Here is a 13,690-nt window from a genome sequence, read left to right on the forward strand (position 1 = left end):
CTGACGAGAATCCCAAGACTTCAGGGATTCGAAACGCGTAGACCAACCAGCGGTTCTGCCAAGATAGTTTGTTTTTTATGAGTTGTGACAGTGCCACATTTAATTTAGAACAAGTTGTCTGTTTAGAACTATGAAGGTGTATTGATGTACATTTGTTATACATATGAGGCAACTCTGTTGTTAACTCATGGGTTTTGGGAGACCATGCGTTTTTCTCACTGGTTTATTTTTAATACCTTTGGTGTGTGTGTGTGTTTGGAAGGTTGGTTGTAAGTGGGTTGTTGTGTAAGAGGAAATGAGATTGAATGCAGGAGTGGCTGTGAATATCTTTATTGTTCCCCTTGTCCTCAAATGACCCAATTTTTTTGGTGTGGTGTCTTTTTGATAAAGTTTAAACCATGTTGAATTTTCTATGAGATAAAAAATATTAGATATTTGAAAAATAACAAATTTCCAAAGAGCTTCCAAATGTATATGATTTATGCAATTTGTCCTAATAGTGTGTGAATAGTAATCAGTACTGCATATCTTTTGTTGTTTCCTATTTGGGCTCAGCCTGACTGATTAGAGCCATACCCGTTTTTTGTTACGAGTAAACTCGTGTGAGGCATATCTGTGGTTGAACTATGGGGCATGCCATTTGACCCTCCGCACCTCCTAACCAACATCAGCAGTGTCTGTCTACCTGATGGTTGTTCTGGTAGACCTCATGTTGAACGGTGTTGATTTTACCTGCCTACATGTTAGTGGAGAGTTTGTGTGAGTGGATGCGTGGTGTCTGTTTCTTTGCTGTGTGTTTCAGTTGATTCTGGTGGTGGGCTGCTGGGGTGGTGAGCTGTGTAATTCCAGATTGAGGGTTTTAAGTGTTTCTGCAGTTGTGATTGGCTCAGGGCAACACTATCATGATAATCTATTGTTTGCATGCATTGCAGTTTGGGTATTATGACTGCACCATGCCTGCCACTGTTCCATCTGGGATAGTGTCCTTTCAGCCTGCGGAAGGCTCCTGCAATCTCTGCCCATCAGAGGAGTCTCCCTAGTAAGTGCTCTGTTTTCTCTCCTTCCCAGGTACACCCTGCTGCCCACCGGCGTGCTGCAGATCACCAGCTTGAGGGCCCAGGACAATGGCATGTTCCGCTGCGTGGCCACCAACATCGCCAACGTCAAGTACAGCCCGGAGGCACGGCTTGTGGTCTCAGGTCAGCCAACAGAAGGGTCACTGCTGCTGTGACTTCTACATATTAAGTGTGTTTATGTCGCTATCACAGGATACTTTACTGTACCTCACGTGTTGTATTCTGTTTTGAACCCTCAGTGGCATCGAAGTGGTTAACAATTGAGTGATATTTCGTATTTCAAGGCACTTTACTTTAACCGTACTTTGTTAAACACTTATGAACACAGCCATCAAGTGCTTCAGAATCACCTTTATTTTATGTAACTCTTTAAAGACTGAAAGGAATCAGGGACCCTTCCAAAAAGTCACCCTTTATGTAGCACCATTAATTATGAATGGCTATGGCATTAAGGAAAAAAACAGTAAGGCACACTTTTTGTAGTGCCAATTATCAATGACTTTAAAGTAGTTTAAAAATAAATGTACCTGAGGAGCGATAAAGTGCTTAAAAAGCAACCCTATATAAAGTGCTTTTCACCCAGAGGGGCATGAGGGTGAAAATATTTAATCCCAAATGGCATCAACGCACTTCACTCTCTCATTTGCTCATTGAGTCGGGTATTCAGCCCAATACCCCTTCAGACCGGCACAAACAGTGTAAAGACTAGATCTCTCAGGAAACCGGTCTATCAGCTGCTGATATTAGAGTTTCATCTAGTGCCCACTCTTACACAGCGCGGGGATTGAAGGGGAAATGGGCGGTTGTGAAATAACTCCCACAAGGGCCCAACTCTATGCTGAGATGAACCAATTCATCACAGTTCACCACATGTGCACTGACCAGACCCTGTGTTAGGCCATGTGCCCTTAACCCGTTGCGTGCTGGTGACGGAACCGCTCCGTCACGAGCCTCGAGTGGGCTGTGCTGGTGACAGAACGGTTCCGTCTTGGCCCGTTCGCCGCGCCTGCGCGGCGCGTTCTATTAAGCGGGCGGGGCCGTGACGGAACCGTTCCGTCACAAGCAGAGCCCACAGAGGCTCGTGACGGAGCGGTTCCGTCACGAGCACGGGAGCGCCGCGCGGCCCCTCTTCCCCTTAGCACTGCGGTGGAATAGCCGCTGCGGCTAAGGGGTTAAAGGACCTTCAGACTGGAGTATATCCGCATCTGCGCCTGCTGTCCCAAGCAGGTCACCTACATATTAGAGAGGCTACTTGTCTGGGCTGTGCGGAGGTCACCTGGCAGGGGTCAGCTGCCACGAGGCAGAGGGTGTCACCTCTAAGTGCATACTCTTTAATGCACAAAGCTCGCTCTGCTTTCTGTGACTGTGCAACAGCAGTGGGCAAGGTATATCCAGGAGACTTGGGTCCATGCTATAATTTCTAGGTAGTCACATAAAATAAATTAGCATACAACTTGTCGAGTTTTGATTATTTATTGCCATTGATTGTTATGAAAATTAGCATGGATCTGGGTCTCTGGGACCAGCATTGGACTCCCTGGGCTTGTCTCAGACCTCCCTGACATGGCAGTAAGGAGGCAAGTTAGAGCCACATCAGTCACTGGAGCAAACAGTTCACTTCAAAGAAGGTCACCATGTTTAAAGGGGCAAGAGTGTACATCTGTAGATTGTCCTCATCGTGGAGGGCAAACTGAAATGAATGCAGGATGTAACTCCTAGAATGAAAGGAGTTTGATTACGGATAGTTGGTGAAGGGTTTGGTGCGGAGAGTGATTTTCATGCATAGTTCTGATACCTCCACTAATGCAGGCAGCAAAAGGATGACCTCAGACTAAGAATCGGGAAGTGGTGAGTGAATATATCAGGATGCCAGGGTGGTAATGTTATGGCGTTCAGTTCACTGAAATTTAGCCCCTTGAAACGACAGGCAATGTAGAAACATGGTGGGTGCATTCCCAACGATTTTGCTGGAACTTACTCATCTAGTTTTCCTGCTTTACTATGTAAGTCCAGGACTAAGCAAGGATGAAGCCAGAGTTTACCTCTTGATTACTTTTGGAGCTCAGGAGTAAGCCACGAGACCTACAAAAGAAAGCCATACCTGTTCATGGCAAAATCTTTGTGAACTAGGCCATAATTGTTCATCTGTCCTCAGTATACATCCTCAGGACATGGACAGATACAAGGCCCAGACACCCGCCTACCTACATCTAGCGTATCACACTACACAAAGTAAACACTTAAAAAAATGTACTAGTCATTAACTACAAAAGGAGAATACACATCAGGTGGTAAAATACACACTGTTCAAGCAAAAGAGGGCTTCAAAGGAATAAAAAATGCAATTTTCCAACCACAGAGAGATTTATGGCATAGCTGACCACCCAATCCCTCTCTCTGGCCAATAACAAGAGGCCAAGCAAAGCTGACCCAGCAGAAGTTCATCTGCTTTATACAACCCTCGGTCGATAGGCTGCACTTATCGAGCCCCTGCACGTGTCTTCGCAATATTTAAAGACCAGCCCCACACTTCTGTTCACTGAGAGAGCCGGGCCCCAGGATATGGAGCCATTGATTTAAAAAATGCATCACAGGAAGAAGAAAATAAAGCTCCTTAAATGAAAGGTCGAACAGCGATAATAAATGTAATGCTCACTTCTTTTTGTACTACCGCGATTGAAAACAAGCATTGGCAATGCCAGTAGATCTGGCTAATGAATGAAAGTGTCTTTTATGTCACTGGTGGGTTTAGGCACTCAATAAGTTATCGTATACGCACTCTGCCACTCATCCTTGTGCTCATGCATCTATTCATCAATTCAAAGATTCATTCTTGCATTCACCCTCTGACACAACCGCAGTAAAACATATTCAGAAACTCTACAACATGTGCAAGATAAACCAAAAAAATACAAATACAAAAAAGAAAAAATACGACCTTCCATGCATGGTGGGCATATGATTGCAATAAAGGAACTACACATAGAAGCGTGTGTCCGTATTGCAGAGGTATTGTAAATAATGTATTGTTGCTTTAAAGTTCCAGCATGACAGCCACATTTAGAACCAATGTATTGGCCTTGTTAGAAGGGTAAAATGATGATAAACTATGGACAAGAGCTTTCTATAATAGTCTCCTGGTGTAGAGGAAGTGGGCACGTGGCAAGAGCTGCACTGCAGATGAAACGAGTGTCAAGCATGAGACTCCTACGAGCACTGCCTGGAGAGCTGTAGCCTCTGCTTAGGAAACTTAAAAAAAACTGAGGAAAAGCAAAGAACTGAAAGGGGAACTATAAAAGGAAAAAATTGAAAACAAAAGTACTGGCCAACCAGCCTGGATGCTGAAGCACATTGATTTTCAGGTAGATGTACACATGTGATCAGAAAATGTCATTATTCAGTGGATGAGAGAGCCAATGACTGGTGTGGACTGGACCATTCCCCCAGCAATATACTGTCGCGGATAGAACCAGGGAGTATATGACACTCTGGAAGACCAATGACAGAAGATGACTAACTTAAAGGTCCTCTGTGTATGTATATGGACATATATTAATATATATGAAATTATATATTATTTACTGATTTTTATTTTTAAATTACAAGATCCTAGCAAACAGTTAATGAGAGATTCTAGCAAGAATTATTACTTCTCCCCCTATGGTTTGTGAGCGGTGGTAACCAACACCAAAAGCCTTCTGTACAAAGGTAATCTATGGTATTGCATGGAACAACATCATTATCTATAGGCTTTAATACAGAGAAATAACAATCCACCGTTAAATGCCTTTTCACTTCAATATACCAGGCCTACCGTGTTTATCATTACTTTTCATAATAAACTGATCAGACCTATAGCATCGAAAATATTTTTTCCTAGTGAAACAATCAGGCCTCTAGCTATTATTATTGGTTTGACCTCATAACCAACTGTACTGAACTTAAGCTTTCTCAGAAGGCAACCGTCATGCATACAGTCATAAAATTACATAGTATACAAAATTACAGTTGTCAAAGCAAAATAGCATCACTCCTAAGAGGGCCTAACAAGGATTCTATTTCTGCAAAATGTTATATTGCCACGGTTTGTCAAAGGGGGAGACTAGCACCAAAACCTCTTTCGAATATGGCAATCTGTGGGATTTCATGTACCAAATTACACCACATCTGTAGGCTTTAATATAGATTAATAACAATCTATCCTTAAATGCATAATGACTTTAATATATAATTTTCACAGTAAATATGTGAGGCTTACTGCGTTTATTGTTTCGTTATACACAGGCTTTTTACCAACCCAACTCAGAGCTCCTGTGTTGGTCTTCAGATATTCTATAATAACATTTCAAATATGCACAAAATGCACTTGTCAAAGAAATATAAAATCTCTGCTATCACAGCCGAATAAGGATTTCCATAGTGCAAATAGTCTATCCCATTGGTTTGTTCTGGTGGATCACAACACCAAAACCCGCGCCTACTACGGTAACCTGAAATTCCATGTAGCCAAATACCTGCCTACAGCCTTTAGCACAGTGCAGTCACAATCCATCCTTAAAAGCATACTGTCTAACACATGCTTTTCACAATAAGTAGGCTAGGCCTACTGGCTTTGTTATAATGTTCCATAATAAAGAGATCAAACCTATGAAATCTGGCTTGACTTTTCCCAGTGAACCGATGAAGCCTTTACCCTTTCCACTGGCTTTACATTTTAGCTAACCCCAGCCCATACAGAAGAGGAAAAACATGCAAAAGTTTCTGTACTAGACAGACCACTCATCAAAAGACTTTTGGAAGGAGCAAAAAGAGTGGCTCCTCCAAGAACTGCTCTTGTACCAATGTGGAGTTTAAATACAGTGCTGTCTCCGCTAATGGGAAAGCCATTTGAACCCATGCATGCAGCAGATATCAAACATATCACTCTTAAGACAGCATTTCTCATTGCAATAACATCACTACGGAGAGTAAGTGAACTACAAGCATTAACTGTTCAAAAGCCATATTTACAAATCCACAAGGATAAGGCAATCTTTAAAACTAACCCACAGTTTTTACCGAAGGTAGTAACTAAGTATCACCTGAATCAAAACATCATCTTGCCAGTTTTCTTCAAGGAACATACCCTAGATGTAAGGAGGGCTCAACTCTACTACCTGCAAAAAACTTGAACAAGTGAGGAAAATAAAACTGGTGTTTGTGGCTTACTCGCAAACCAATACAGGATCAGCTGTCACTAAAGCAACCATTGCAAGATGGATAGTACAAGCTATACAACTAAGCTATACCAATGCCAAAAAAGAACTAACAATACAATCAACAGCTCACTCCACTAGAAAGAAAGGAGCAACACTGGCTTTCATGGCTAATGTGCCCATCAATGCCATCTGCGCAGCAGCAAGATGGGCATCACCTCACACATATACAAAGCATTATTGTGTGGATATACAGATAATAAGGAAGCTCAAATTGGACAAAGGGTGCTTCAACACCTGTTTGCTAAGTCTTCCTCGCACCACAGCCTCCCAAACACAGGAGAAACCGCTACATAATCTGATGCACAGCATGTGAATCCAGATAAGGATTTACGCTGCAAAATGAAATGGCTACTTACCAGTAGGAGTAGTTTTGCCGCTTGAAGAGTTTTCTGGATTCAAATGCGACCCACCCAGCCTTCCCCTCGAAGGAATACAAACAAGTGGGGAAGCGAAGTACAACGTTAAGAACTATAAACAAGGATTAAACAACATAAAGACAGAAAAAAGAATCCGAAGATGGCCACCACAAACTTCGACCTCCAGGATGCCGTCTGATGTCATACAGGGTACGTACCTGACACAAAATGGTGGTCAACAGCGACCAAAACAAGAAAGGAAAAAAAAGAAAATTCCGGACCCAACCACTAGATGGCGGAATGATGCGCAGCTTGTGAATGCAGAAAACTCTTCAAGCTGCAAAACTACTCCTACTGGTAAGTAACCATTTCGTTGCAGAAGGCTAAGCAAAATATCAGTTCTCCTAAAAGGGCTGAGTAGGGATTCTCACATATCAAGTGTTCTAGATCCACAGTTTGTCTCATAGTGTAACCTCTCTCAGTAGTAATTCTACTACTAATTCTAGTATATCTTTTTGTTGATCACATAAGGTCAGGCAGTAGTTGCACTCTCAAGCCACACCTATAAATCCATATCTAAAGTTAACGATGGAAAGGCGGGTTGCTGGGACTGCACTATATTCCTCATGACTGACATCCTCCCATCTGTACTGCTTCCAGAGAAAAACACTGTAAATGATCTAAAGACACCCTAGTAGCTTTAGTGTCATGTGTGTGCCCCTGAAACTTAAAGCTCAGGCAGCCATTCTGCAGCTGGCTCAGGCAGCTGGACAAATAAACACAGGGATCAGAACAGTGTGGAGGGAAAGTACTTTTTTTCGGTGGGATCACAGAACTTATGCCCAATCAAAATATGTACTCCCGGCTACCAACATGTAGGCGGAGCCAAAGCCCCTCTTTGAAGTACTCCTGAAACTTCTTGTTTAGGTTGATCACATTACATCTGGCAACAGTTGTGCTGTCAAGCCAGACTTAATAAGGCCTTACCGTAAATGAGGGGCGGGGGATCGGGAGGACCCTTCAACTAAATAATCTTAAATGTACTTTGACGACACTGAGGCTCGGATCCTCACATATCCACAATTACCACTGGTTCGTCTTTGATTAATTAAAACGTACGCCAGATGTGTCCAGCGCAGTCCCTTGCTTCTTTTGAGGCCCATGTTTCCAAATTCTGCAGCTTATTCCAAAATAGAAGAGTGAGCATGTTCTACTTGCAGTATAAACTCACTTTGAGCTGTCGGTGCTGCTCGGTGACCTTTCAACTCTTGGGTGGTCGTTTGCGTCACAACAGTAAATCAAAGTAATAAACTGGACACGGTTATGTGCACAAGTGGGTTTTTTCTGTACTGCTGAGGTCACCTCCTATGAGGGGCGAAAAGTAGGCCCCAGAAGCCGCTGTGGTGCAGGGGCTCTGCGCCGAAGGAGGCATCCATTCGCCTCTAGGCGCTGCGGACCCATTTCATGCAGTAAGGGAAGGGCAGCACAAGCCAATCAGCACAGTGACCGACAGAGGCCCAGGCAGCCCTTGCATGGTCTGAAATCCTACATCACACTTAGAAGACATGGATGCTGCCAACACAGACCTAAGGCAGGGCATCTGTGATGGGCAGCGCCCCGTGGCGGAGCAGTGGCGGACGTGGGAGGCATGCATGGCGACTACTCTCACCGGGGTCAAAGCACATATTAAAAGCACTAATGCGGGGATAGTGCGAGGGGGCATATGTGTGCCTTACGGAGGACAAAATAAGTGCACCCCTGCGGCCTGTTCAAGATGGGCCTGCCCATCTGCTGCTTTCTAAAACGTTAATTCATCCTCATTCAGATCCGTTGCCCATTCCAGGGGACGGGGTTTATCGCAGCTGGGCTTTGCGTTTTGCTCCCATAGTTCTTTAGGATTACACTGGCCAGAATAATTCTCTAGTTCGCGCGCTGTGGCCTTTCTTCTGGCTGAGGAGGACCCGGCTCCCCTGCCCACACCCCTTCTGCCACTGCACACATTTTAAAGCATTTTCACAGAAATTGGAGACAATTCGCGGTGTGCCCTTTCTTGCCAGAGGGAACCCAGCAGGCCACTGGCCCCCATAACCCAAGGATTTACGCAAACATCTTGTCCCCATTCCTCGCTTTAGAAAACCGCAGATCCGAGCAGTAATTTGCAGATTCCCGGAAGCTCTGCCCAGTCTTCCGGAAGAGGAATCCCGGATTCCTGGAAGACCAGGCTCCTGTTCTGGGCAAGTAGAGCTTTGTTTTCGCTGCTCGCTCAGCAGGTTGGGAAGCCTGAAAGCCGTAAGCGCCAACAGCCCTTAAACAAATACACCAGGCTTTAGCTGCCCTTTCACAGGGGTATTCGGGCAGGAAGTTAACCCCAGACGATGAACATGGCGGGGTATCCAAGCACCGTCCCACTAGGGTACTAATCCAGTTGTTCCATTCGACGCCATGCCTGCTGTCAGGTCCAGAGACCCTGCAGAGCCTTTGTGGTCACCCTGAGCTTTCATTTGTCTTCAGAAAAGATGCAATAGAGGGTGATGTCATAGAGAAAAGGCGCGTTCTGTTTTCTATTTTGACGAAAGTTGAGCTCAATTTTGAATTTTCACTTGTATGTTTTCATACTTTATTTCTCCTTGCCCATTGACTTTTGTATGATTTGTTTGTTAATATTTCTATTTTTTTTTAATAGTCTGCGAAGGATGGAGGTTTCTCTACAACAAATACATATTTTATATTTCCTGTATACGTATGTTGCTGTATTATGCCTTTTCTTTACAGCCCTGCTGTCCCATTTCACTGTCCTTTTATGCTTTCAGGTGTTTCTGGGTGCAAGGTTGATTGTCAGTTATTCCAGTTCAGGGTGGTCCAGTAGGTTATCCAATGTTGCACCGGCCCACCAAACCCATGTGAGGGTGTCGTGTCCCCTGTCCCATAGTGCTCCCTGTGTGTGTTGGTGGATGGGAGATGGGCTGTCCTGTTTTCATGTCTGCGCCTTCCTGTTCATGTCGCTTGTATCCTCATGGAGATATCCTTGACGCTGCTCTGCATCTTCCTATGATTGTTGTATGTAGGATGTAGGTTGTCATGGACGCTATCACTGAATGCGCCATGCATGGGCTGCAGATACATTCCTGCACGCGGTGCTCTGCCAGTCTGACAATTCTTGAAGGACACATAGGCTTGCTGGAGAATGCTTTGTCTCTGGAAAGGGCCACAAGAATTGATTATTTGAGGCCGTCAAAAGTAAGAGACACCTCCACCAGCTCCTGAGAAATACAAAGGGAATGGACGACAGGCAGACCAGGGAAGCCCAGCCACTTACATATTAGAAAGAATTGGAAACTTTGATACAGAAACTAGATCACGGTGAGGATGCATGGAATCTGAAGGCCTATGCTTGCCAGATCTTGCCCTACACCAGCAGAATGGAACAGGATCTACTAATCATCATCTAGACAGGTAACCCATACCTTCCCAAGGATACAGCATCCATTATTATCTCATCCTTTGATCAGCATAAGTGAAGGTGAGGTCTGGAGACAAGATCTTCATCGTACTCCACAGATTGGGACCTATATATATGCAATTGAACCAACACCTCAGATAAATGTCTGAAGGCAGTGTGGATTCACAGTGTCGGCAAGGTGAGAACTAGCCTCCAACCCTAGGACCTCTCAGGGAGGCAACTTCAGTCTTTGTCTACGTGCTCCGCAGGAGAACCATGTTGTGATCCTTCGTGAGGGTGACTTGCTCTTCTTGTAGCATCTCATGTTGCACTTCTGCCTCTTCTAAGGCCCTCATTAACTGTTATATAAATCCCATTTCGGGGACAAATGTATCTTTCCCTCAGCATCAGGATGAAAGTCTGCTCAAAGTTTGCTCAGATCCATAGGTTTTCTCTCCCAGTGTTCTAAATGACAGGTGGCGTTATTACATATTTTAAGAGTACTCAGTTTACTAACACATGAAAGATGGAAGGTTAAATCGGCCTTCCTGGTATTTAAGCGTGTAGTCTGCAGATCATTACATATGTCAGAAGCAAGTATTTTTACTGTCTGACCCATAATTACTATTAATTATAAAGAACACATTCACCTAGAGGGGTATATTGGCAATGAACAACGTGTTTGTTGTCTAACTCATTGTATCATCCTTGGAAGGATGAAAGCATGTGTGCAACTGCTGGGATTCAAATGTATGGCCATGAAGTTAAACACAGGTTTAGACTACCGACCCATCAGACCGAGCTAATCTTTTTGCTTGAGAAGAAATATGTCCATTATTGTGGGTAAAACACAAAAAAAGGTGATGGGATGATGCTTGCAATAAGTTCAACCACTGGCAATCGCTCAGGGCAGGATTCCAGCCCATTATACTTTTTCCCTCTGTGCCACCTCAATCAGCCATATGCTAATCAGTCATGACCCTGCTCCAAGAGTAATAGTCCAGCCAGAACTACCAGGCCAGGTACTCCATCAACTGTAGCACAAGCAACCCAAGACTGGCTTTGCCCTGCTTGGGGCTCCTCAGTCAGGTGTAGCTTGGTTCCAGTGGCACAGTGAGCATTCGACCACTGTCTTGGCATACCTTTGGCCTTAGGGCATTGCCCACTGCATAACCCTCAAGTCACCTATACCTCCCTTTACCTCTATCCACCCCTGAGCTCTCAAGCCATCCTCACCTTCCTTTACATCTACCCTCCTCCACACACCCAAGTCACATCACCTCCCTTTACCGCTACCCATCCTGAACCCTCAAGTCATCCTTACCTCACTTTACCTCTACCCTCCCACAAACACCCAAGTCACCCCACCTTCATTTACTTCTACTAACCCCTGAACCCTCAAGTCACCCTTACCTCCCTTTATCTCTATCCAAGCGGACCTTTAAGTCACCCATACCTCTGCCCATCCCTAAACCCTAAAATCACTTTTTTTTAAAAAATAACTTGAAAACTATTTTATTCAATAAAAAAATACTTGAGTGTAGGTACAAATACTTACCTGCATGGTAAAGACTGAATGGCAAAGGTCCTGCGTGGTAGGGGCTGCATGGTAAAGGACTTCAAGCAGGACACACCCTCTCCCCTTGCTAAAAGACTCTTCTGCCTTCACCCAAGAGTCTCTAATTGTTTTGGGAGCAATGTTGGTTATTTTATGACCTTCAGTATGTTTGATGGGCACCTTGGCCTCTTTGACAGTTTCATGCAGGGCTAACATAGCAAACTTCAGCTCAGAGTTAAGATAATGAAACTTTTGTTTGTAACGGCAGAGAATAATTGCATACTTATAAAACGGATCACTACCCCTCGCTGTGTGTGATGGCTTCGTCATAGCACTTTTTTTCTAACTTTCAGTCATGCTGGAAAGCTCCCATGATAACTATGCAAAAGCCAAGACAATTCGCTGGTCAGTGCTTGTTATTTAGCGGAATTGTCACTTTTATGTTTAACTTTCATCCAGCCAGATGAACGATGTTTAATTAAAAGTTTGATTTAGACAAACATTTTATCTTAAGGGAATCGACAATTTTACGTATTGACAGGAAATGCCCTCAAGGACCTCTGTGCTGGATGTAAAATGTCAGTGGGCCCAACTTTACCATTGCTAGCCAATACCAAGAACCTTATTATTACAGAAAGATACAAACATTGGTTTTAGCAGTGCTTTTTTTAGCATAGCAAAGACCCCACAGGACGGATACACCAAGAAATCCTAGTGCTCTTGGCTGCCTGTTTCTGGGGCGATGATGCAAGTTTTACCATCGTGGTGGTAGAAGCGAGTGGGGACTTGATGCCACTGAAACACACTCCTCCCAAACTGGAGTAAATCCTCGATTACGCCACAATTTCACAAATGAAACAGGGAAAGCATTGGTTCCATAAAATGTAAATTGTCAGTTTCCAAAAAATATGCTTTATATGTTCACTGGAATTGATTGCCCCGGTTTGTTACAGCCCAGAAATCCATCATTGAATATTTCATTCCCTGCCGACATGTGTTTTTACCTCAATTTGCAGCCCTTCACCTGGAATTATGAGTTACTGCGACTTTAAAATTTTGGGGGGGAGGGGACGACAAATATTGGAATAAAAGGTCTCCTTAATTTAACTTGTGTGGTGGGAAAGTTTGAGTCTAGTCCAGCAGGCTGTCTTAAAGCATGAGCGGGCATATGTACCAAACCATTTTTGTGGTCAGAAACGGCCCGATTCGCAGAATCGGGCCATTACCGACTGCAAAAATGCTTTTCCATATGTACAGAGCAGAAATTACAATTCTGTAACATGTTACCGAATCGCAATTTGTGTTTAGTGATTCATATTTGGAAGGGGCCTATTTAGGGCATCCCTTCCAAATACTGAATTGTAGTACTAAGTATGAATGTTTTGTGCCCGAATTACAGTCTCAAAACATTTATTTATTTACTGACATCTTTAGGGTGGTGGTGGTAACTGTTCACAAATGGGAAGGAGACCGGATGGGATGCCTTTCCCTTTGTGAATGTTACAACAAATATTTTTGAAGAACAGGCAGCAGTTAAAGGGAACCACTGCCTGCTCTTAAAAATTAAACTTAAACGTTTCATTTTATTTTTTTGAAACACATCCCGTTTTCCTTTAAGGAAAACAGGGTGCATTTACAAAAAAACATTGCTTCATTAAAAAGCAATCACAGACATGGTGTCTGCTGTCCCCCAGAGGACACCATCCCTGTGATGGCAGCAATTGTTAATGGGTCACATAGTGCGACCTACCTTATTAATATTCATTAGGTTGGTCGATTTGCGACCCTGTTAGCAATCGCTAAATGAAACTCAAGGAGTTTCATACATTAGGAAAGGCGATTTCCTAAGTGTGATTGACAAAAAAATCACAATTAGGTAGTCGCTGTTCCTTAAATTTGTACATATGGCCCTAAGAGGGAACAGAACAAGGGAGAAGGAGAGAGACCCCCTGAAATTACTCAGCAAACCCCTGAGCTATGTCACAGCTAAAAAGAAGCATTGT

General features: G+C 43.7%; 1 protein-coding gene across 1 annotated transcript in view; it reads left to right on the top strand.

Annotated features, from left to right (window-relative positions):
- The window catches only part of IGDCC3 (immunoglobulin superfamily DCC subclass member 3), a 359,560-nt gene that overhangs the window by 240,764 nt on the left and 105,106 nt on the right, over nucleotides 1-13,690 (top strand). Inside the window, exon 4 of the mRNA XM_086958028.1 lies at nucleotides 1,069-1,199. Coding sequence (XP_086814154.1) covers nucleotides 1,069-1,199 — 131 coding nt within the window. The remainder of the gene's footprint in view (nucleotides 1-1,068; nucleotides 1,200-13,690) is intronic.

The sequence above is a fragment of the Lissotriton vulgaris genome, chromosome 2_1 (genome assembly GCF_964263255.1).
Source record: "Lissotriton vulgaris chromosome 2_1, aLisVul1.2, whole genome shotgun sequence".
In the NCBI taxonomy this organism is placed as follows: domain Eukaryota; kingdom Metazoa; phylum Chordata; class Amphibia; order Caudata; family Salamandridae; genus Lissotriton; species Lissotriton vulgaris.